Source organism: Mobula birostris, chromosome 16 (genome assembly GCF_030028105.1).
Source record: "Mobula birostris isolate sMobBir1 chromosome 16, sMobBir1.hap1, whole genome shotgun sequence".
Classification (NCBI taxonomy): Eukaryota; Metazoa; Chordata; class Chondrichthyes; order Myliobatiformes; family Myliobatidae; genus Mobula; species Mobula birostris.
In genome coordinates, this window is record NC_092385.1 from 63,566,439 (window position 1) to 63,588,474 (window position 22,036).

The 22,036-nt window shown below is 44.0% G+C and overlaps 1 protein-coding gene across 8 annotated transcripts in view; it reads left to right on the forward strand.

Annotated features, from left to right (window-relative positions):
• Nucleotides 1-22,036, forward strand: part of LOC140211181 (voltage-dependent calcium channel subunit alpha-2/delta-2-like) — a 1,200,890-nt gene that overhangs the window by 897,620 nt on the left and 281,234 nt on the right. For all 8 annotated transcript variants that reach the window (XM_072280736.1, XM_072280740.1, XM_072280737.1 and 5 more), the window contains one exon: nucleotides 11,813-11,954. In XM_072280736.1, the coding sequence (XP_072136837.1) occupies nucleotides 11,813-11,954 (142 nt within the window). The remainder of the gene's footprint in view (nucleotides 1-11,812; nucleotides 11,955-22,036) is intronic.

Sequence of the window (22,036 nt, forward strand, 5' to 3'; positions counted from 1 at the left end):
GCCACAGTTTGAGGATAGAGGGGAAGCCTTTTAGGACCGAGATTAGGAAAAACTTCTTCACACAGAGAGTGGTGAGTCTGTGGAATTCTCTGCCACAGGAAACAGTTGAGGCCAGTTCATTGGCTATATTTAAGAGGGAGTTAGATATGGCCCTTGTGGCTACGGGGATCAGGGGGTATGGAGGGAAGGCTGGGGCGGGGTTCTGAGTTGGATGATCAGCCATGATCATAATAAATGGCGGTGCAGGCTCGAAGGGCCGAATGGCCTACTCCTGCACCTATTTTCTATGTTTCTATGTTTCTATGTTTTAAGTGACAAGCCAAATCACTTCAAACTCCTAATGAAATATAATCCTGTTTTGTCTTCTTTATAGCTGCATCAATATGTTGAGGCCAGGTTAGATCCTCAGAGACATTGACACCCAGGAACTTGAAATTGCTTACTCTTTCCACTTCTGATCCCTCTATGAGGACTGGTGTGTGTTCCCTCATCTTACCCTTTGTGAAGTCCACAATCAACTCTTTGATCTTATAGGTGTTGAGTGCAAGATTGTTGCTGCAACACCACTCCATTAGTTGGTATATCTCGCTCTTGTAAGCCCTCTCGTCTCCATCTGAGGTTCTGCCAACAATGGTTGTATCATAAGCAAATTTATAGATGGTATTTGAACTATGCTTAGCCACACAGTCATGGCTATAGAGAGAGTAGAGCAGTGAGCTAAGCACATATCCCTGAGGTGTGACAGTGTTGATCATCAGTGAGGAGGAGATATTATTACCAATCCATACAGATTGTAGCCTTCCAGTTAGGAAGCTGAGGATCAATTGCAGAGGGAGGTACAGAGGTCCAAGATCTGTAGATTATCAGTCAAGACTAATGAAAGCCAGAATTACATAAGTCTTCTTAACCACCCTATCTACATGTCTAGCCATTTAAGGAGCTATGAACTTGGATCCCAAGATCTCTCTGCTCAGCAACACTGTTAAGGATCTTGCCCTTAACAGGGTACTGTCTCCTTGCCTTTACCTCACTTTTGTCTGGGCTAAATTCCATCTGCCATTTTTCTGCCCATATCTGCAACTGATCTATATCACATTGTATTCTTTGGCAGGCGTCTACACTATCAGCAACTTCACCAATCTTGCTATCATCTATATTTTCATATATTGCTGCTCTATCATCCTCCCTGCGAGCGTCCCCTGTTAATCAACTTTGGCCTGCTTTCCTCTCATGCCTCTGTAATTCCCTTTACTTCACTGTAATATGGATACATCTAACTTTAACTTCTCCCTCTCAAACTGCAGGTGAATTCCATCATATCATGATTACTATCGCCTACGGTTTCTTTGCCTTAAGGTCCCTAATCAATTCTGGTTCATTACACAACAGTCAATCCAGAATTGCCTTTTCCCTAGTGGGCTCAACCACAGGCTGCTCTAACAAGCCATCTTGTAGGCATTCTTCAAATTTCTTTTCTTGGTATCGCGAACTTTCCCAGTCTCTCATTACTACTGTAACAACGGACTTTTTACATGCCATTTCTGTCTCCCATTGCAATTTGTACCCAACATCTTGGCTACTGATTGGAGGCAGTTTATAACTCCTGAGGGTCTTTTTACCCCTGCAGTTTTTCAACTATACCCACAAGGATTCTGCATCTTCTGATCCTACAGTATGGCATTTTTTCTAAGGATTTGATTTAATTTTTTATGAACAGAGCCACACCACACCCTCTGCCCACTTGCCTGCCTGTTCGATATCATGTGTATCCATGACCATCAAACACCCAGCTGTGATCTTCTTTGAGTCACAATTCAGAGATGCCCACAATATTCTACCTGACAATTTCTAAATATGCTTCATGATCACCTGCCTCAGAGTCACAGAGTCATTGAAATGTACAGCATGGAAACAGACCCTTCGGTCCATCTAGTCCATGCTGAACCATTTAAACTGCCAACTCTCATCAACCTGTCCCAGGACCAGAGCCCTCCACACCATGCAGACAACATCCATTACCTTGCCTTCATCAATTTTCCTGCTAAATTCCTCGAAAAACTCTACAAGGTTGGTTAGACACAACCTAACACACACAAAGCCATGCTGACTATCCCTATTCGCTCCATGTCTATCCAAAATACAAATATATCCAGTCCTTTAGAATACCTTCCAATAACTTTCCCACTACTGATGTCAGGCTCACCAGCCTATAAATTCCTGGTTTACTTTTTAGAGCCTTTCTTAAATAGCAGGAACAACTTTGGCTATCCTGCTGAGGAATTCATAGCCACGGATGGCTGTGGAGGTCTGGGCTTTAAGTATTTTTAAAACAGAGGTTGTTAAGTTGTTGTTTGGTCAAAGCATCCAAGGTTATGGGGAGAAGGAAGGAGAAGGGAATTGAGAGGGATAATAAATCACCCATGATGGAATGATGGAGCAGACTCGATGGGCTAAATGACCTAATTCTGCTCCTATGTCTTATAGTCTTATTTATTTGAGTTTAGAACATAGAACATAGAAATCTACAACACATACAGGCCTTTCAGCCCACAATGTTGTGCTGACCATGTAACGGACTCTAGAAACTGCCTAGAATTATCCTACCGCAAAGCCCTCTATTTTTCTCAGCTCCATGTACCTAAGAGTCTCTTAAAAGACCCCATTGTATCCGACTCCACCACCATTGCTGGCCGTGCATTCCACGCACCCATCACTCTGTGAAAATTTACCCCTGACATCTCTTCTGTACCTACTTCCAAGCACCTTTAAATTATGCCCCCTTATGTTAGCCATTTCAGCCCTGGGAAAAAGCCTCTGGCTATCCACACGATCAATGCCCCTCATCATGTTATATACCTCTATCAGGTCACTCCCTTGCTCCAAGGAGAAAAGGCCAAGTTCACTCAACCTATTCTCATAAGGCATACTCCCCAATCCAGGCAACATCCTTGTAAATCTCCTCTGCACCCTTTCTAGTTTCCACATCATTCCTGTAGTGAGGTGACCAGAACGGAACGTTGTACTCCAAGAGGGATCTGACTAAGGTCTTATATAGATGTAACATTACCTCACGACTTCTGAACTCAATCCCACAGTTGAAGAATGCCAACACACCATATGCCTTCTTAACAACAACTGTCAACCAGCGCAGCAGATTTGAGTGTCCTATGGACACGGACCCCAAGATCTCACTGATCCTCCACACTGCCAAGAGTCTTACCATTACTATATTCTGTCTTCAAACTTGACCTACCAAAATGAACCACTTCAAACATCAGCAAACTTACTAACCCATCTTTTTACTTCTTCATCCAGGTCATTTATAAAAATCACAAAGAGGAGGGGTGCCAGAACAGATCACTGCAGAACACCTCTGGTCACCATGCAGAATACAACCACCCTTTGCTTTCTGTGAGCAAGACAGTACTGGATCCACAAAACAAGGTCTCCTTGGATCCAATGGCTCCTTACTTTCTGAATGAGCCTTGCATGGGGAACCTTATTAAATGCCTTACTGAAATCCATATACACTACAATCCACTGCTCTACCTTCATCAATGTGTTTTGTTACATCCTCAAAGAATTTAGTCAGACTGATAAGGCACAACTTGTCCTTGACAAAGCCATGCTGACTATCTCTAATCAGATTTTGTCTCTCCAAATGCTCATAAATCCTGCCACTCAGGATCTTCTCCAACAACTTGCCTACTACTGAAGTACGACTCTAATTTCCTGGCTTAGCTAGAAGAAACATAGAAATACCTACAGCACAATACAGGCCCTCTGGCCCACAATGCTGTGCCAAACATATACTTACTTTAGAAATTACCTGGGGTTACCCATAGCTCTCTATTTTTCTAAGCTGCATGTACCTATCCAGGAGTTTCTTAAAAGACCCTATTGTATCTGCCTCCGCCACAGTCACCGGCAGCCCATTCCAAGCACTCACCACTCTCTGCTTAAAAAACTTACCCCTGACATCCCCTCTGTACCTACTTCCAAGCACCTTAAAACTGTGCCCTCTTGTGTTAGCCATTTCAGACCTAGGAAAAAGCCTCTGGCTATCCACATGATCAATGCCTCTCATTATTTTATACACCTCTATCAGGTCACCTCTCATCCTCATCCAAGGAGAAAAGGCACTCTCTACTCCCTTTCTTGAACAAGGGAACAAAATTTGCAATCCGCCAATTCTTCTCCCGTCCCAGAGATGCAAAGATCATCATCAGAGGCTCAGCAATCTCCTCTCTCACTTCCCACAGTAGTCTGGGGTATATCTCATCCGGTTCTGGTGACTTATCTAACTTAATGCTTTTCAAAAGCTCCAGCATATCCTCTTTCTTAACGTCTATATGATCAACCCTTTCAGTCTGCTGTAAGTCATCCCCACAATTGTCAAGTTCCTTTTCACTGGTGAATATTGAAGCAAAGTATTCACTAAATAGCTCCACTACCTCCTCCAACTCCATGCAAACATTTCCACTATCGCACCTGATTGGTCCTATTCTCACACGGCTCATCCTCTTGCTCTGGGGTATTTTTTAATCCTGCTCACCAAGGTCATCTCTTGGCCCCTTCTAGCTCTCCTAGCTTCATTCTTAAACTGCTTCCTGGCAGCCTTGTAACTTTCTAGAGCTCTATCAGTACCTAGTTTCTTGAGCCTTTCATAAGCTTCTCTTTTCTTCTTAAGGATTTAAGATTTAAGGATTTTCCACATCCTTTGTACACCATGGTTCTTTTATCCTACTACCCTATCCCTGCCTCAGTGGGAAATACCTATGCAGAATGCCATGCAAACGTTCCCAGAACATTTGTCACATTTCTGCTGTGCATTTCCCTGAAAACTTCTGCTCCCATTTTATGCTCCCAAGTTCCTGCCGGATACTTCCCCCTAATCCAATTAAATATTTTCCCAAATTGTCTGCTCCTATCCCTCTCCAGGACTATGGTAGAGGAGATAGAGTTGTGATCAGTACCTCCAAAATGCTCTCCTACTGATAGATCTGACACCTGACCAGGTTCATTTCCCAATGCCAAATCAAGTACAGCCTCTCTCTAGTTGGCTTATCTACATATTGAGTCAGGAAACCTTCCTGAACACACCTAAAAAACTCCACCCCATCCAAACCCCTCGCTCTAAGGAGATGTCAGTCAACCGGAGGTGATTAGAGAGATTGAGGTGAAGGAACCCTTAGGAGGCAGTGATCATAACATGATTGAGTTCATTGTGAAATTTGAAAAAGAGAAGCTGAAATTTGATGTGTCGGTATTTCAGTGGAGTAAAGGAAATTACAGTGGCATGAGAGAGGAACTGGCCAAAGTTGACTGGAAAGAGACACTGGCAGGAAAGATGGCAGAGCAGCAGTGGCTGGAGTTTATGCGAGAAGTGAGGAGGGTGCAAGACAGGTATGTTCCAAAAAAGAAGAAATTTTCAAATGGAAAAAGGATGTAACCGTGGTTGACAAGAGAAGTCAAAGCCAAAGTGAAAGCAAAGGAGAGTTTATACAAGGAAACAAAAATTAGTGGGAAGACAGAGGATTGGGAAGTTTTTAGAAGCTTACAAAAGGAAACTTAGAAGGCTGTTAAGAGGGAAAAGATTAACTATGAAAGGAAGCTAGCAAATAATATCAAAGAGGATACTAAAAGCTTTTTCAAGTATATAAAGAGTAAAAGACAGTTGAGAGTAGATATAGGGCCGATAGAAAATGATGCTGGAGAAATTGTAATGGGAGATAAGGAGATGGCAGAGGAACTAAACGAGTATTTTGCATCAGTCTTCACTGAGGAAGACATCAGCAGTATACCGGACACTCAAGAGTGGCAGGGAAGAGAAGTGTGCGCAGTCACAATTACGACAGAGAAAGTACACAGGAAGCTGAATAGTCTAAAGGTAGGTAAAACTCCCGGACCAGATGGAATGCACCCTCGTGTTCTGAAGGAAGTAGCTGTGGAGATTGCGGAGGCATTAGCGATGATCTTTCAAAAGTCGATAGCTTCTGGCATGGTTCCGGAGGACTGGAAGATTGCAAATATCACTCCACTATTTAAGAAGGGGACAAGGAAGCAAAAAGGAAATTATAGACCTGTTAGCTTGACATCGGTGGTTGCTAAGTTGTTGGAGTCGATTGTCAAGGATGAGGTTACAGAGTACCTGGAGGCATATGACAAGATAGGCAGAACTCAGCATGGATTCCTTAAAGGAAAATCCTCCCTGACAAAGCTATTACAATTTTTTGAGGAAATTACAAGTAGGCTAGACAAGGGAGATGCAGTGGATGTTGTATATTTGGATTTTCAGAAGGCCTTTGACAAGGTGCCACACATGAGGCTACTTAACAAGATAAGAGCCCATGGAATTACGGGAAAGTTACATGCGTGGATAGAGCGTTGGCTGATTGGCAGAAAACAGAGATTGGGAATAATGGTGTTCCACGGGGTCCGTGTTGGGGCCACTTCTTTTTACATTGTACATCAATGATTTGGATTATGGAATAGATGGCTTCATGGCTGAGGTTGCTGACAATACGAAGATAAGTGGAGGGGCCGGTAGTGCTGAGGAAACGGAGAGAATGCAGAGAGACTTGGATAGATTGGAAGAATGGGCAAAGCAGTGGCAAATGAAATACATTGTTGGAAAGTGTATGGTTATGCACTTTGGCAGAAGAAATAAAAGGGCAGACTGTTATTTAAATGGGGAAAGAATTCAAAGTTCTGAGATGCAACGGGACTTGGGAGTCCTCGTACAGGATATCCTTAAGGTTAGCCTCCAGGTTGAGTCGGTGTTGAAGAAGACAAATGCAATGTTGGCATTCATTTGTAGAGGAATAGAGTATAGGAGCAGGGATGTGATGTTGAGGCTCTATAAGGCACTGTTGAGACCTCACTTGGAGTACTGTGGGCAGTTTTGGTCTCCTTATTTAAGAAAGGATGTGCTGACGTTGGAGAGAGTACAGAGAAGATTCACTGGAATGATTCCGGGAATGAGAGGGTTAACATATGAGGAACGTTTGTCTGCTCTTGGACTGTATTCCTTGGAGTTTAGAAGAATGAGGGGAGACCTCATAGAAACATTTTGAATGTTGAAAGGCATGGACAGAGTGGACGTGGCAAAGTTGTTTCCCATGATGGGGGAGTCTAGTACGAGAGGGCATGACTTAAGGATTGAAGGGCGCCCATTCAGAACAGAAATGCGAAGAAATTTTTTTAGTCAGAGGGTGGTAAATCTATGGAATTTGTTGCCACGGGCGGCAGTGGAGGCCAAGTCATTGGGTGTATTTAAGGCAGAAATTGATGGGTATCTGAGTAGCCAGGGCATCAAAGGTTATGGTGAGAAGGCGGGGGAGTGGGACTAAATGGGAGATGGGCTCCCATTTAGTGGGACTAAATGGGCTCCACAGGGGACTGTCTTGTCTCCCTTTCTCTTCACCATTTACACCTTGGACTTCAACTACTGCACAGAGTCTTGTCATCTTCAGAAGTTTTCGGATGACTCTGCCATAGTTGGATGCATCAGCAAGGGAGATGAGGTTGAGTACAGGGCTACGGTAGGAAACTTTGTCACATGGTGTGAGCAGAATTATCTGCAGCTTAATGTGAAAAAGACTAAGGAGCTGGTGGTAGACCTGAGGAGAGCTAAGGTACCGGTGACCCCTGTTTCCATCCAGGGGGTCAGTGTGGACATGGTGGAGGATTACAAATACCTGGGGATACGAATTGACAATAAACTGGACTGGTCTAAGAACACTGAGGCTGTCTATAAGAAGGGTCAGAGCCGTCTCTATTTCCTGAGGAGACTGAGGTCCTTTAACATCTGCCGGACAATGCTGAGGATGTTCTACGAGTCTGTGGTGGCCAGTGCTATCATGTTTGCTGTTGTGTGCAAGGGCAGCAGGCTGAGGGTAGCAGACACCAACAGAATCAACAAACTCATTTGTAAGGCCAGTGATGTTGTAGGGATGGAACTGGACTCTCTCACGGTGGTGTCTGAAAAGAGGATGCTGTCTAAGTTGCATGCCATCTTGGTCAATGTCTCCCATCCACTACATAATGTACTGGGTGGGCACAGGAGTACATTCAGCCAGAGACTCATTCCTCCGAGATGCAGCACAGAGCGTCATAGGAAGTCATTCCTGCCTGTGGCCATCAAACTTTACAACTCCTCCCTTGGAGGGTCAGACACCCTGAACCGATAGGTCCTGGACTTATTTCATAATTTACTGGCATAATTTACATATTACTATATAACTATTTATGGTTCTATTACTATTTATTATTTATGGTGCAACTGTAACGAAAACCAATTTCCTCCAGGATCAATAAAGTATGACTATAACTATGACTATGACTATGAATGGATCAGCTCATGATAAAATGGTGGAGCAGACTCGATGGGCTGAATGGCCGACTTCTGCTCCTTTGTCTTATGGTCTTAATATTAGAAAAGTTAAAATGTCCCATCACCACAACCCTATTATTGCAGAAACTGCCTCTCTATCTGCTCCTCGATGTATCTCTTACTACTGGGGAGTCTGTAAAAAACACCCAGTAGAGTTATTGCTTCCTTCCTGTTTCTGATTTCCACCCACACTGACTCAGTAGACAATCCCTCCATGTTTTCCTCCTTTCCTGCAACTGTGACACTATCCCTGATTAGTAATGCCATGCCCCCACCTCTTTTGCCTCCCTCGTTGTCATTTTTGAAACATCTAAAGCCCATCACACTCAGCAGGCATTCTTGCCCCTGAGACATCCAAGTCTCTCTAATGGCCACAACATCATAGTTCCAGGTACTGATCCGCGCTCTTTTAAGTTCACCCACCTTGCTTATCATACTCCTTGTATTAAAATAGACACATCTCAAACCATCAGGCTGAGTGCATCTTTGTTCTATCATCTACCTGTCCTTCCTCATAAACTTCCTAGAAGCTGTCACTACTTTGCGCCAACCGCCCCATACTCTGCAAAGCTAGTTTAAACCCTCCCCAATAGCATTAGCAAACCTCCCCACCAGGATATTGGTACCCCTCAGATTCAAGTACAATCCATCCTTTTTGTACAGGTCACACCTGCTCCCTGCTCCAATCTTTCAGCCACGCATTCATCCGCCACCTCATTCTATTCCTATACTTGCTGTCACATGACACAGGCAGCAATCCTGAGATTACTATTCTTGAGGTCCTGTTTCTCAGCTTCCTTCCTAACTCCCTGTATTCTGCTTTCAGGACCTCCTCCCTTTTTCCACCTATGTTGTTGGTACCAATATGTCCCACGACCTCTGGCAGCTCACCCTTCCATTTCATGATTTTGTGGATGCATTCAGAAATGTCACAAGCCTGGGTGGAAAACTACCATTTTTCTTTATCGTGCCTTTCTGTCTCCCTAACTATACTCTTGCCATCCTCTTCCATTCCCTACCCTTCTGAGCCAAGGGCCAGACTCAGTGCCAGAGGCACGGCCACTGTTGCTTCCATCTGGTAGGTCCCCCACCCCCCCCTCCCGGCAGTACGCAAAATGGAATACTTATTTTTAAGGGGGACAGCCACAGGGGTGCTCTCCACTACTGACGCTCTCCCTTCTGTCTCCTGACAGTCACCCACTTACCTGTCTCCTGTGGCCCCGGTGTGATTACCTGCCTTTAGCTCCTATCGATCACCCCCTCACATTCCCTAGTACACCGAAGGTCATCGAGCTGCAGCTCCAGTTCACTAACTCGGTCTGTAAGGAGCTGCAGCTCGGTGCACCTGGCACAGATGTGGCCATCAGGGAGGCTGGAAGTCTCCTGGGTATCCTACATCTGACACCCAGAGCAGAAAACTGTCCTTGCAGTCATACCCACTATTCATAAGTTAGGGGAAAAAAGAGATCTGAAAATAACTTATCTCCTTACCTCATCTAGACCTGTCCTCGTTGAAGCCCTACTACTCTGACTCAGGCTACTCTGATGACTGCTGTACTCCGTTTTGTCCTGAAACCTTCTCAGCAGCCTTGCGCAATGATGAACTACTGCATCTGCGCACTTCTCCCAATCGAATCTCTCAATGAAAGAAACTCATCACTTTTTAAATCTTCTCAGTGGCCTTGCAAAATGACGAGCTACTGCATCTGTACACTTCTCCCAATCAAATCAAAAAATGGGGCTACATTTGCCAACCTCAACAAGTAACTGCTGTAATCTATAGATTTCTGGAAGATATCAATGAACTCTTTCATTATTTGTTTCTTCCAGAAATTCACTTGTTTTCCTCGAATTTCTAGGAAGTTATTTTCATCCAATGAAAAAGAATCTCGTACTTTTCCAGTGTATATGACAAATAAACTCTTCTTGGGATTCCAGACGGGTACAGATATTGAAGATATCCGATGTTTCCATGACAGATTTTGCCATCTTCATCAGGGATGATGCCTAGGCATCTCTAGTCCAGTGATGTTTATACCGCTGGGTTCATTAGGACATCGTGGGTTTGGACTTTGTTACATTGAATGTTGAAATGAAATAAGTGTGCAGTAAAATAAAAAATGTGAAAGGGTTCAAGGCACACTGTGCCATCAAGCACCTTGTGGCAATATAACAGGACAGAGCTAAATACAGACCTGTCCCAGGTCAGTATGGGACTAGTCTGTGACAGGTGGCACTGACTAATCTCAGACAGCATGAAATTAATCTGGCACAGTACAAGACTAATCTGGGATGGATTGCAGGTTTGTGAGTAATTTTGGGATAACCGTTAAACATGAACCACCAGTAAGACACAGAAGGAATGCTGCTGGAAACGGGGTAATTCCTATCGGGAATGGAGGAGGGACATTGGGTATGAGGGCAGGCTGTTAGGTGATGGTTAGTTGAACAGGATGTCAGGCTGGAGTTTATGAGAGAATGGCATTCTGCAAGGTGGTTAAGTTTGGAGGCCTGGCAGGGCCTCAGTGGAGCAGTGAGGATGGAGTGGGGTTTAATGATCTGGAGTTGAACAGGATGATGATAGAGACTGAGCTGGTGCCATTAGCTGGGAGACACTGTTGAGGAGAGTGAAAGTGATCATATTAACATCCGTGAGAGAATCTGAAGCAGGAGAGGGGCTGGAATGTGGTAATTGGTGCTGTCAGTGTGGAAGTGAAAAATGTCGTCATTCGACAGCAGAAAAAGCAATGCAGCATTCTCTAGAGATCGGCAAGGTGGTGTCACTAGGGAGGAACGAGGTGCCATTGTAGAAGATAATCTCACTGCATTCAGATAGGTATTAGTGAAACCAGGAGATTGCACAGGCACTGCTCTGACTGGCAGGGAAAAGCTTGCCATAATGAGATTAAGGACAGGCAAGGACCAATCCCAGATACCGTATTGTCATTCACGAGTTGTATATCATTCTTTTAAATGAGTGTGGATGTATATTTAAACTAGTAATGACCTACAGCAACAGTGTATTTTGTTAAAATCTCATATTGTTATAGGTTTTTGAACTGAAGAACAGTGCAGGGGTAAGCTGCTTTAGCAGACTTCACTTAGGCTAGTTCTAATACTTCAGCCAGGGCCAAAATCAAACTCCCTGTTTCTTGCTTCCTGCTCTGTCTGCTTGCGTGGTGGAGAATTTAACCATTTGGATCTTTCTTCTTTGGCTATTATTCATGCCAGATATTGTACAATGTGTGGTTCCTGTAGTGTGGTTAGAACAATTCAGTCTGGCTACAAGCATATGTCTGAACAAAGACCCTCTCTGAGTTTCTAATCTCTCCCTACAGGAGTGGATTGTTCAGGCCTGTCCTGAGGTCAGTGTCTCTACACCTGCGAGTATTTCTCATTCTGTCTTCTCTGCTACAGGCTGCTGACAGAGATGATGAAAGCTCAGACGGAGAACAGACTAATCCTTTGCAGTTAGAATTTGTGGATGACCCGAACTTCAAGGTCAAGGTCAACTATTCATACATGGCAGTGCAGATCCCAACAGATATCTACAAGGGCTGTGAGTATGATACAGATTCTAAACAGTGTGCATTGTACAATAAGATCATTTTCCCCTTGATCTGTTGTGGTATTTACAAATCAAAGAAAATGTTGTCTCTTTCATCCTTCCATTTCTTTCTCCTATATTTTGATATTTCCAGATTTCCTTAGATATAAATTAATCCCAATATGTGTGAAGTGATAGATTTTGGAAAGTCAGATAGGAATAGGAAAAATATAGTGAGTGGCAGGGCACTGAGGAATGCTGATGAACAAAGAGATGTTGGAATTCCAGTTCAGTTTTTATTGATGCACCAGAGAGCATCCTATCCGGATGCTTAACAACTTGTTGTGGCAACTGCTCTGCCTGTGACCACAAGAAACTGCAGAGATGTGAACACAGCTGAGCACATCACAAAAACCAGCCTGCCCTCCAAGAACTCTGTCTATACTTCTCACTGCCTCGGTAAAGCAGCCAACAAAGTTAAAGACCCCACCCACCCGAATATTCTCTCTTCTCCCGTCTTTCATTAGGCATAAGATACAAAAGTCTGAAAAGCTCAAGAACAGCTTCTACCCCACTATTATAACTCTATTGAAGGGTTCCCTAATATAAGATACCCTTGACCTAACAATCTACCTTGTTATAATTGTGCACCATATTATCTATGTACCTCTGCTGCACTTTCTCTATAACTGTTACCACTTTATTCAGCATTTTGTTATTGTTTTACCTTGTACCACCGCAGTGCGTTGTGTATGAACAGAATACCAGACAAGCTTTTCACAGTGTATGCCTCAATACATAGAACCATATTCCAATTCCAATACATAGTTCGTTGAAAATGGCAACGTAGGTCAATTGGGTGGAGGAGAAGGAATATGATGCACTTGTCTTCATTGGTTGGACACACAATATAACATTTTGGAGGCTACTTCGCAACTTCACAATGTTCCCATGAGAGAAGTATCAAAGCAGGGTGGCGTGGGTTTAAAGTGAGGAAGGAGTTTTAAAGAAGATTTGTATTGAAAGTGTATGTTTTACACTGAGACTGGTTGATATTTGCAAGTTACTGCCAGAGGAGGTGGTGGATTCGGATAGAACAGGGAAGTTACTCCCAGAGGAGGTGGTGGATTCGGATAGAACAGGGAAGTTACTGCCAGAGGAGGTGGTGGATTCGGATAGAACAGGGAAGTTACTCCCAGAGGAGGTGGTGGATTCGGATAGAACAGGAAGACATGGAAAGATAAGTGGGCAAGGGACATCATCGTGGATGGATAAGTGGAGGCATACCAGGTTTTCACAGCTTCTGTGTTGTATACCTCACCGGCTTGATAGAAGGAGACCATTTAGCCTCTCAAATCTATCCCAGTTTACAGACCAATCTCATTCCTACTTTACTTTTGCTTATAACCTTTTTTCCCACATTCTCAATAATTCTACCACCCGCCTACACCTGAGCGGCAATTTACCACAGTCACTGGGGTGGATTACTGCAGGTCTTTGGGATGTGGGGGGAGTCTAGAATACCAGGCGACACAGGAAGCTGCTTTGCTCAAACAGTATTGGAGGTTAGTGTGAACACAGATGTCCGGAGTTGGGAGGCAGCAGCTTTACATCTGCTCCACTCTTCCCTCATCTACTTCTTGTGTTTCTCCATAAGGATATCCACACTGATGTCCTGAACCATATCTGCACTTTTGGTTTGGATTGTAACCAATATTCTGCACATTGCTGTATGTACTCTTGGTCCAGGTCATCTGCTTTGCACCTTTCTTATCTTTCAGGCTTTGTAATTATATTGTTCATAATAACCATTACAGCAGGGAAACAGGCCATCTCGGCCCTTCTAGTCCGTACCGAACTCTTACTCTCACCTAGTCCCACCGACCTGCACTCAGCCCATAACCCTCCATTCCCTTCCTGTCCATATATCTGTCCTATTTAGCTTTAAATGACAACATCGAACCTGCCTCAACCACTTCTGCTGGAAGCTCGTTCCACACAGCTACCACTCTCTGAGTAAAGAAGTTCCCCTCATGTAATATAAAAAGACCTTCATGTGTTTGTTCAGCTGAAGTCCCTATGGTGGCAGTCATATAGCAAGAAACATATGCTGACTTTCTAATGTCTCAGCTATAAACATGCCACTTGTGGCCCAATGAGCTTTTACATTACTCCAAATAAATATTATGTGAAGGGACATATTCTGAGGAATGTGTCCTCAGGACCTGTTGCCTATATGATGAGAGGCAGAGTCACAGAGCATAGGGACAGGCTATCCAGCCCAGCTCACCACACTGACCACTGGAGTCTTACCCAGCCCAGCTCACCACGCTGACCAGTGGAGTCTTATCCAGCCCAGCTCACCACACTGACCAGTGGAGTCTTATCCAGCCCAGCTCACCACACTGACCAGTGGAGCCTCATCCAGCCCAGCTCGCCATGCTGACCAGTGGAGTCTTATCCAGCCCAGCTCACCACACTGACCAGTGGAGCCTCATCCAGCCCAGCTCACCACACTGACCAGTGGAGTCTTACCCAGCCCAGCTCGCCACACTGACCAGTGGAGTCTTATCCAGCCCAGCTCACCACACTGACCAGTGGAGCCTCATCCAGCCCAGCTCACCACACTGACCAGTGGAGTCTTATCCAGCCCAGCTCACCACACTGACCAGTGGAGTCTTATCCAGCCCAGCTCACCACACTGACCAGTGGAGTCTTATCCAGCCCAGCTCACCACACTGACCAGTGGAGCCTCATCCAGCCCAGCTCGCCACGCTGACCAGTGGAGTCTTATCCAGCCCAGCTCACCACACTGACCAGTGGAGTCTCATCCAGCCCAGCTCGCCACACTGACCAGTGGAGTCTTATCCAGCCCAGCTCACCACACTGACCAGTGGAGCCTCATCCAGCCCAGCTCACCACACTGACCAGTGGAGTCTTATCCAGCCCAGCTCACCACACTGACCAGTGGAGTCTTATCCAGCCCAGCTCACCACACTGACCAGTGGAGTCTTGTGGAACCTCATCCAGCCCAGCTCGCCACGCTGACCAGTGGAGTCTTATCCAGCCCAGCTCACCACACTGACCAGTGGAGTCTCATCCAGCCCAGCTCGCCACACTGACCAGTGGAGTCTTATCCAGCCCAGCTCACCACACTGACCAGTGGAGCCTCATCCAGCCCAGCTCGCCACGCTGACCAGTGGAGTCTTATCCAGCCCAGCTCACCACACTGACCAGCGGAGCCTCATCCGGCCCAGCTCACCACAGTGACCAGTGGAGTCTTATCCATGTTAACTTTATAATCGTGCCCCTTAACTTCCTCCATTCCAGGGAGAATGGACACAGCTTCTCCAGTCTCTCCTCATAACTGAAACACTCCACAGAAGTCAGCATAAATCTCCTCTGCACTGGCTTCATCTATGGGTGTGAGGTACTTGAGAACAAGCTATCTCTAGCTCTGAGAGACTTTGTCAAGTCTTGTGTCACATAATGAGATTGTACACATCTACATAATCAACACTGAAACACTGCGTGCCAACAAATCCCTAGCTTTGATGCACGATACACACATAGGATGCAGACATGTACACATATGAATTCTCACTATTCTATGCTTAATATGGAATGTTAATTTGATGATGTATCTGCACTCTCAGGTGAACAGTACCAGATCTCAAGAGCAAGGGAATATATCCCAGGGCCCTATCTGATGATCAGACATGTACATTGCTGTGTGTTAGGCCTTGTCATGGAAGCTGACTTCCATGTTACACCCCGTTCTAAAGTATCTCGCCAGCTTTCATTACTGACGGTGAAAGAAGTTATCTAAATGCAATGCTCTTTTTCCCTTCACAGACTTAAATTCAACCTTGTACGAATGCACTTACACACTTCTACACCCTGGAAATGTAAACATTCCCTCACACTCTCTCATCTACTCCCTGAAACTGTAGAACGTGCTCAATCACATGAACACTCAGTCAGCCTCATTCACTTATTCAGAATCAGATTCACCTTTATTATCACCGATATATGTCAAAACTTTGTTGTTTTATGGCAGCAGTACAGTGCAATATATACAAATACTACTCTCCGTTACTAAAGGAAATATAAAAATCTCGTGCAGAAAGTAAGGTGGTGTTCATGGGTACGTGGACTGGTCAGAAATCTGATGGTGGAGGGGAAGAGGCTGGTCTGAAAACATACGTCTTCAAAACATTAAAAGATTTGTCCTTCTGAAAAATGTAGCCCAGACAGTAAATCTCCATTTTATGCTGCAGCTCTTTAAAGGTGATCCATGTGCAGAACACTCACACGATCCATCCATTTGTTGGTAGTGTTTTGAGTTGTGACTTTTATTTTTAAATCCTGAACCATTCCAAACTGGCTGTTGTTCTGTCACTCCACCCTGACCCATCCCAATCTCTATACTCAGCTAGGCAACCATCATGTTCCTAAACGTAGTGAATCAGAGCACTCCGACAATGAAACAGTCAAGAAGTTAGCTCACAACTAACTGAATGATTATTTTCCCAGAGATGATCACAGGCCCCTATCAAAATAGTGAACAGTAAATGGCGGATGGAATGGCTGGAACTTGTGTAGCCATGAAGTCAGGTGTTGCATTTTGTAAGTTAAACCAGGCCAGGACTTTCTTGTGAATATTGTAGAACAGAGAGATTTGGGAAAACAAAACAATCTTCCTTGTAAGTAGTGACACGAATGGACAGGGTGGTGAGCAAGGTGTTTGTCACCCTTGTCCTCATTAGTCAGGTTACTGAGTCCAAGAGTTGGGATTTCATGTCACCATTTATCAAGACATCGGTAAGCCTGCTCTTGGAGTATTGTGTAAACACAGTTCATGGTTGCCAAGCTATAGATGCTATTAAGTGGAAAAGGACACTCTTCCCTGGAGCATAGAAGGCTAACAAGTGACTTTATTGTGTGCATATATAAATGGATGAGGGGAAAGATAGGGTAAATGGTAAGTCTTTACTCCAGAGTAGAGGTGTCTGAAACTAGAGGCTGAGATCGAAAGTGAGAGGGGAAAAATTTAAAGGGAACTTGAGGAGCAACTCTTTCACACAGAGGGTGGGTAATATATGGAATGAGCTGCCAGAAGAAATAGTAAAGGTGGGAACAGTTACAACATTTAAAAGGAATTAATTGGGTATATGAATAGGAAGCCTTTACAGGAACATGGGCCAAGTGCAGGAAAATGAGACTAGTTTAGGAAGGCAATTTGTTGAGCATGGACAAGTTGTGCTGCGGGACTATTTCTGTGCTCTATGACCGTGCCTTCCCGAGAGTTGGATTGCTCAAGTTCTGCTTTTCCCACCCCCACAAACCTGCCCCCTCCCGGTGACTGTCACTGTTTTATTTCCTATCTATTCTGTTAAGCACTGCAATGAAGTTTGGCAAAATGAAGCTGAGTACCTGTCTGTAGCCCAGCTTTCAAACTGGTTCAATATTGCCTCTCTCTGTTTCTCACCTAATACTGCAGTCAATTCAAATACCTCTTCCCGCACATGGCCACATCTGGAACTCTGGGATAAGGACAGTGAGCTCATACTTCTCATTGTCCTTGCTGTCTAAGTTTCACAATGGAAGAGGATAGAATAACACTGGAGAGGGTGCAGAGGATATTGTCTGGAGTGGAGTGTTCCTATTCTGAGGAGAGATTGGAGAAGTTAAGACTTTTCCCTGGAGAAGAGGGGGTTAAGAGGAGATGTGATTGATGTAGACGGTGGGAAACTTTCACAGGGTAAGACTAAAGTTTGGTTTTAAGGTAAGGGGAAGATGTCTTAAGGGAATCTTTTTTGCCCAGAGAGTGGTGATTATCTGAAACATATGGCCTGAGTGGGTGGTGGAAGCAGAGCATTTAAGAAGTGTCTAGATGAATATTTGAATTGTCAAGGCATGGAAGGGCAAGGGGTCAAGTGCAGGAAAATTAGATTAAAATAGATGGGGGCCTGCATGTCATCGTGGACATGGTGGGCCAAATGCCTGTTTCCTTGCTTTGAGTATCTGTCACTCTAATGCCTAGCTTATGCTGTTAGGGATTTTTATGTAGAACACATACTGTCTGATATACAGGTGTCCCCCGCTTTTCGAACGTTCACTTTACGAAACCTCACTGTTACGAAAGACCTACATTAGTTCCCTGTTTTCGCTAACAGAAGGTGTTTTCACTGTTACGAAAAAAGCAGCGCACGATAAAAGGCAGCGCGTGCCCCGAGCAGCCGCTCTCCCCCAGATACAGAACTGCATTCTAGCCGGCATTGCTTAAACACCAGCCTGTGAGCAGCCATTTGCAAGATGAGTTGTATGGTATAGGAAAAGCCTAAAAGAGCTCGTAAGGGTGTTACACTTAGCTTAAAAATAGACATAATTAAGCATTTTGATCGTGGTGAACGAAGTAAGTGAGTTTGGCTTGTGGAAGCAGACGAAGATGACGTTGAAGAGGTTTTGGCATCCCATGACCAAGAACTGATAGATGAAGAGCTGATGCAATTGGAAGAAGAAAGGATAACAATCAAAACCGAATGAGTAATGATAAAGTACGACTTTAATTTTGAAAGGGTACGTCGGTTTAGGGGATATTTGCAAGATGGTTTGAGTCCTTACAAAGAACTGTATGATTGAAAAATGCGCGAGGCTCAGCAGTCAAGCAAGCCTTTCACATCAGCCACAGCAGACGACGAACCTCGACCTTCGAAATCGAGGTGGGCAGTCATAGGAGAAGATGAGCTGCCTGCTGTAATGGAAACAGACAACGATGAGATGACACCCCAGTGTCCCACCACCCCAACCCCCAGGCCGTGGACAGATACCAATCCACTGAGAATGCAGCAGTAGCCAGGAGACACACAGTAGATCTTTAAGAAAAAAGTCGAAATAAACATGCTAATTAATTAGGTACCGCCCGGCACATAATTGTCGGCCCAGATCAGAGGCGATGCAATCTGTCATTGTTGTAACTCAAGGGCAATTAGAGAGTGGTGCTGAATGACAGTTATGTCCACAGCCTGTGAATGAATATAGACTGTATCTCAATGCTTGGGAAGGAGTTGCCCAACTTAGAGTGAATTCCACATTACCACATGGATAACACTTGACTTTATTTGTTGGTGAAATGTGTTTAAGTATATTTGAATAATAAAAAATGTATGGCATTTTGAACCCAATCATAAATCTGTGGGAGTGCTGATGTTAAAAATAGTAATAAATTGCAGTAAATCAAGAGCGAAGAGAGAAAAAATCAGAGTGATATGATATTTTCTGAGTAAGATTCTAATTGCCTGAAGTTGGTAGTGGAGATTTAATGACCTGGAGGATGTCATGATGTGACAGCCTTCTGACAGGTGTTCTGCGCTGATGTGTATCTGTGCTGAAGCAGGAGTTTACCTCATGGAATTGATCAAGAGTGCAAAATATTCTGGCAGCCGTGAGTGACAACAGCAGCAAAGTGCTTAAGGTTGCTATCAGCAGAAACAGGAGAATTCACACGTTTAATACCATTGAATTTACTTTACTCATTACTGAACACTCAACACAAATGCCATTTATTTATTCACTTTGCCATCTTAATACAGCAGCCAGCCAGGAGACATGTATGGTAAGTTACTCCAGGGTCCCTCCTTTTCCAGCATTATATTAAAAAGTGGAGTGTAAACTGCTCATAGTGACTGTATTAATCGCCACTGATGTATGCACCGCACCATCACTCACAGTGCAATACCAGACTTTTTTTACATTGCTCTGTCAAAGCCAGAGTGTGGTAAAGAGCACCTCCATCTGATGAAACTACTCCCATAACCAGACCATTAAACCACAAGTTTGGAACAGGACACACAAGAACACAGCAGTGGGAGAGTCATCTCTGAACTTCTCTTCTGCCCTGCCATGCAATCTAATTATGGCTGATTTGGCCCAGGCCTCATCTCCTCTTTTGTGCCAGTTCCTTGATCACTCAAAACTCTCATTTGTTTCCTTTTCAATGATCCACAATTATCCAACTTCTACAACCTTCTGGGGCAGGAAATACCAGAAATTTACTACCAGGTTACACTAAAGTACACGTGTCTTAAATGATCATTCCCTTATCTTGTATCAATGACACCTCATGCAGGACTCACCCAGTAGTGAAAACATCTCAACATCTCCCTTTTGATGCTCCTCTTAGGATGCTCTATGTTTCAATAACAGCATATCTCATTCTTCTGAACTCCAAAACAATAATAGATGCAACTTCCTTGGCCATTGGTGATAAGGCAGCCCTCTCATCCCAGTAATTAGTCCTGTGAATCTCTTTTGGACTACCTCTATTGCTTGCATATACTTTCTTAAATAATGGGACAAAATCTGTATGGGATACTTCAGGTGTAGCCTCACCAACACCCCCATTCAACTGAAACAAAACTTGAAAATCAAAAAAACTGCAATGTTGGAAACGTAAAAACATGGAATTCTAAAATAAAAGCAGAAAATGCTGGAAACACTCAGCTGGTTGGACCACATCCTTAAAAAGAGAAACAGAGTAAATGTTTCAGATTGAAGGCCCCTCATCAGAACTGGGAAGAAGACAAAAGATGCAAGAAGGGTGGGGGAAGATGATGTCTCGTGGGGTTAAACTGGTCAGAATAAATGAGAGCAGTGGAAGAGTGAGAACACAGATGACAATAGGAGTTGCAAAATACAGTAAGATGTGTCCACCACTCCCAAAGGGGAAAAACGGGTAAACTAGACAAACTAAGCAAATATCACAGATGGGTGAGTGACATAGACAGAGAACAATTCCGTAGGTTGTATCTTGCCCAGACTGAAGATGAAGTGGTGTTCCTCAATCTCTGCTGAGTTTCACTGTAACAATGCGGTGATAATTGATTGGCACAAGGATGATGGAAAAATGGAAGGCTATGTAGGAGGGAAAGGTTAGACTGATCTTGGAGAATGATATAAGGTTGGCACAACATCATGGGCTGAAGGGCCTGTACTGTGCTGGAAAGACTGCTTGGATCCTTGCATGGTGCAAAGGTGTTGCATCACCTGTGGCTTCAAAGAAAAGTGCTGTAAGAATAAAAGGGTAGTTGGTGGGAACAAAAGGGTGGACCATTGGGAATGATCCCTCTGAAATGATGAAAGGAGAATTTCAGAAACCATGGCCCAGTTAGGGACAGTCAGCATGTGCTTTGTGAGGAGCTGCTGAAGGTGAATAAAGAAGGCAGAGTTGTGGATGAGTCCATTGTTAAATATGAGGCTTCATGTACTCGCAGGCAAACAATAAAATGGGCTGAAGTCAGCATGGTTTCCTCAAGGAGAAATCTTGCCTAATAAATCTGTTGGAATTTGATAAGGAAATAACAGGCAGGAGAGACAAAGAAGAGTCAATGGATGAACTCAAGGCACCTTCCGGACAGGTTTTCTTGAGCTGTTGGGGAAGGTTTAAACTAATTTGGCAGGGTGATGGAAACCGGAATGTTAGGGCTGTAGATGGGATAGTTGGTATGCAAGTAGATGCATTGTGTCGTGAGACTGTGAGGAAGGACAGATAGATGATAAGGCAAAATTGCAGTCAGTGAGTTGAGTTAAAGTATAACAGGGGCCAAAGACAAAAAGAGTGATGTATACAGGACTGAAGGTGTTTTATCTGAAAGCATGCAGTATATGGAATAAGGTAAATGATCTTGTAGCAGTTAGAAATTGGTAGGTACGATGTTGTGGGCATCACTGAGTCATGGCTGAAAAAGATCGTAGATGGGAGCTTGGAATACCCAAGGATACACATTTTATCAGAAGGACAGGCAAGTAGGCAAGGAGCATGGCATGGCTCTGTTGGTAAAATAAAATTAAATCTAATCTTTTGAAAGAGGTGACATATGAACAGAAGATGTAGAATGCTTTTGGGTAGAGTTAAGAAACTGCAAGAGTAAAAGACCCTGAATCCCTCAATAGGAGTTATATACAGCCTTCCGAACAGTAGCAAAAATGTGGACTAAAGATCACAACGGGAGTTAGAAAATGCATGTAAAAAGGCAATGTTATAATAGTTATGGGGAATTTCAATATACAAGGAGATTGGGAAAATCTGGTTG